Below are 1,591 nucleotides of genomic sequence, written 5' to 3' on the forward strand. Positions count from 1 at the left end.
CACACACACACACACAGTGAGTTATAAGTAAGTCAGCTTAAATGTAAATATAAAACAATTACAATTAAACTCAGTTCATTTAAATAGTCTATGTTGTGTCTAACACGCTTTATATTGACATTCCCTCGATACAAATGAAAACGTACTGTAGGTCTTAAGACAGGTAAAGACCATGTGACCTCCTACGGGATTATTCTTAGCCCAGACACACACCTACACACACTCGTCAGGAGCTCACAATGATGGCAAATTATGCACACACACACCTGGTAAAATTCTACCGAGTAGTGCATCCATCAGCCAGAAGGATTTTTCTTCATCTTTTGTGATGATGAGTAGATACCCAGCAATGAAGTTCATTCCCTGAAAACAAAAGAGAGACACATTTAAGGTTTACACATTAATCTTGCAATCCTGTGTGAGTAGGTTTTCCAGCTCTTTAATCAAAGCATCCGGGAGCGAGACCGCTAATTGCGCATGAGACATTAACAAAAAGGAAACAAAGGAAGAAGAAAAAAAACATTTGAATGGAAACAGGCTACTTGAGGGTTGTAGTTGTACTTCAGAGGAGAGAGAGTAACCATCAACACAGCACTGCTGCCTGTTTGAATTGCAAATCAAGCTGCGTGTGCTCTGGTGAATGAAATCTGCCTTTCAAATGTTAATGATTAATATAGAGCTATACTGCGCTCGTTTAATAAAACACTACACAAAATAATGACCAAACTGATTTTGGATATCGGCTTCCACACACAAACATTTACACTGTCTATGTTATGTTGGCTAATAAACACTGCACTGTAAATGTAGGTCAGTTTTGTATATTTCTGTCCCATCACTCACATTAATAATGGAAATAATCCTTTACTGCAAGTTACACAGCACCATAAACAATAATGAAACAATACCAAATTATACATAATATTACAGATACCTGATTATTTGCCGATACCCAATATTCTGACACTGTTCTTAAAAGTCTTCGTAAACTGTAATGTTCTGGATCCTCAGTGATAGTACCTGGCAGTAGCCCACAGTTTGGTTGTGGTGACCATAAGCCAGCAGCACGTTGTACAGGGCTTTCTGCAGACATGGGTTGGACGTCTTGCGGAACTGGACGTTGTCTGGAAATGTTCTGTTCAAGTCTGAAAGAGACGGATAACAGGGACGCTCATAGTTAGTGCTGTTTATGTGTTTATGGGTGTTACTGTTGCTCTGATGCTCAACTGCTCAACTAACGACAGGTTACGTAATGTCACACTGCCATAAAGTTTTATCAGGTGTGGTATCAGAGTAGTTTTATTATTACCATTATGAGTACAAGCTCAGAGTTTATTAGAGTGTAAACATTCCTTGTTATCATGCACACAATAATAAGCTATTAAAATAATGACAGATCTGTATATTCATGTTTTTATTTGAACATACATGTGGAATTTATCTTTGCTGAAATATGTTTTAGTCATTTAACATTTTTGATAACTACTAAACTAAAATCAAACTCTGAGGACTCCCTGGGCTTCGTGGGCCCCTGTAATATATATATATATATATATATATATATATATACACACACATATACATATACACA

General features: G+C 37.0%; 1 protein-coding gene across 1 annotated transcript in view; it reads right to left on the reverse strand.

Moving 5' to 3' along the window:
• The window catches only part of grtp1a (growth hormone regulated TBC protein 1a), an 8,854-nt gene that overhangs the window by 3,164 nt on the left and 4,099 nt on the right, over positions 1 to 1,591 (reverse strand). The window contains exons 4-5 of the mRNA XM_035651745.1: positions 1,021 to 1,145; positions 267 to 363 (exon numbers count right to left, since the gene is read on the reverse strand). Coding sequence (XP_035507638.1) covers positions 267 to 363; positions 1,021 to 1,145 — 222 coding nt within the window. The remainder of the gene's footprint in view (positions 1 to 266; positions 364 to 1,020; positions 1,146 to 1,591) is intronic.

This window comes from Morone saxatilis, unplaced genomic scaffold, assembly GCF_004916995.1.
Source record: "Morone saxatilis isolate NCDOM2014 unplaced genomic scaffold, NCSU_SB_2.0 Contig11, whole genome shotgun sequence".
NCBI classification, from domain to species: Eukaryota; Metazoa; Chordata; class Actinopteri; family Moronidae; genus Morone; species Morone saxatilis.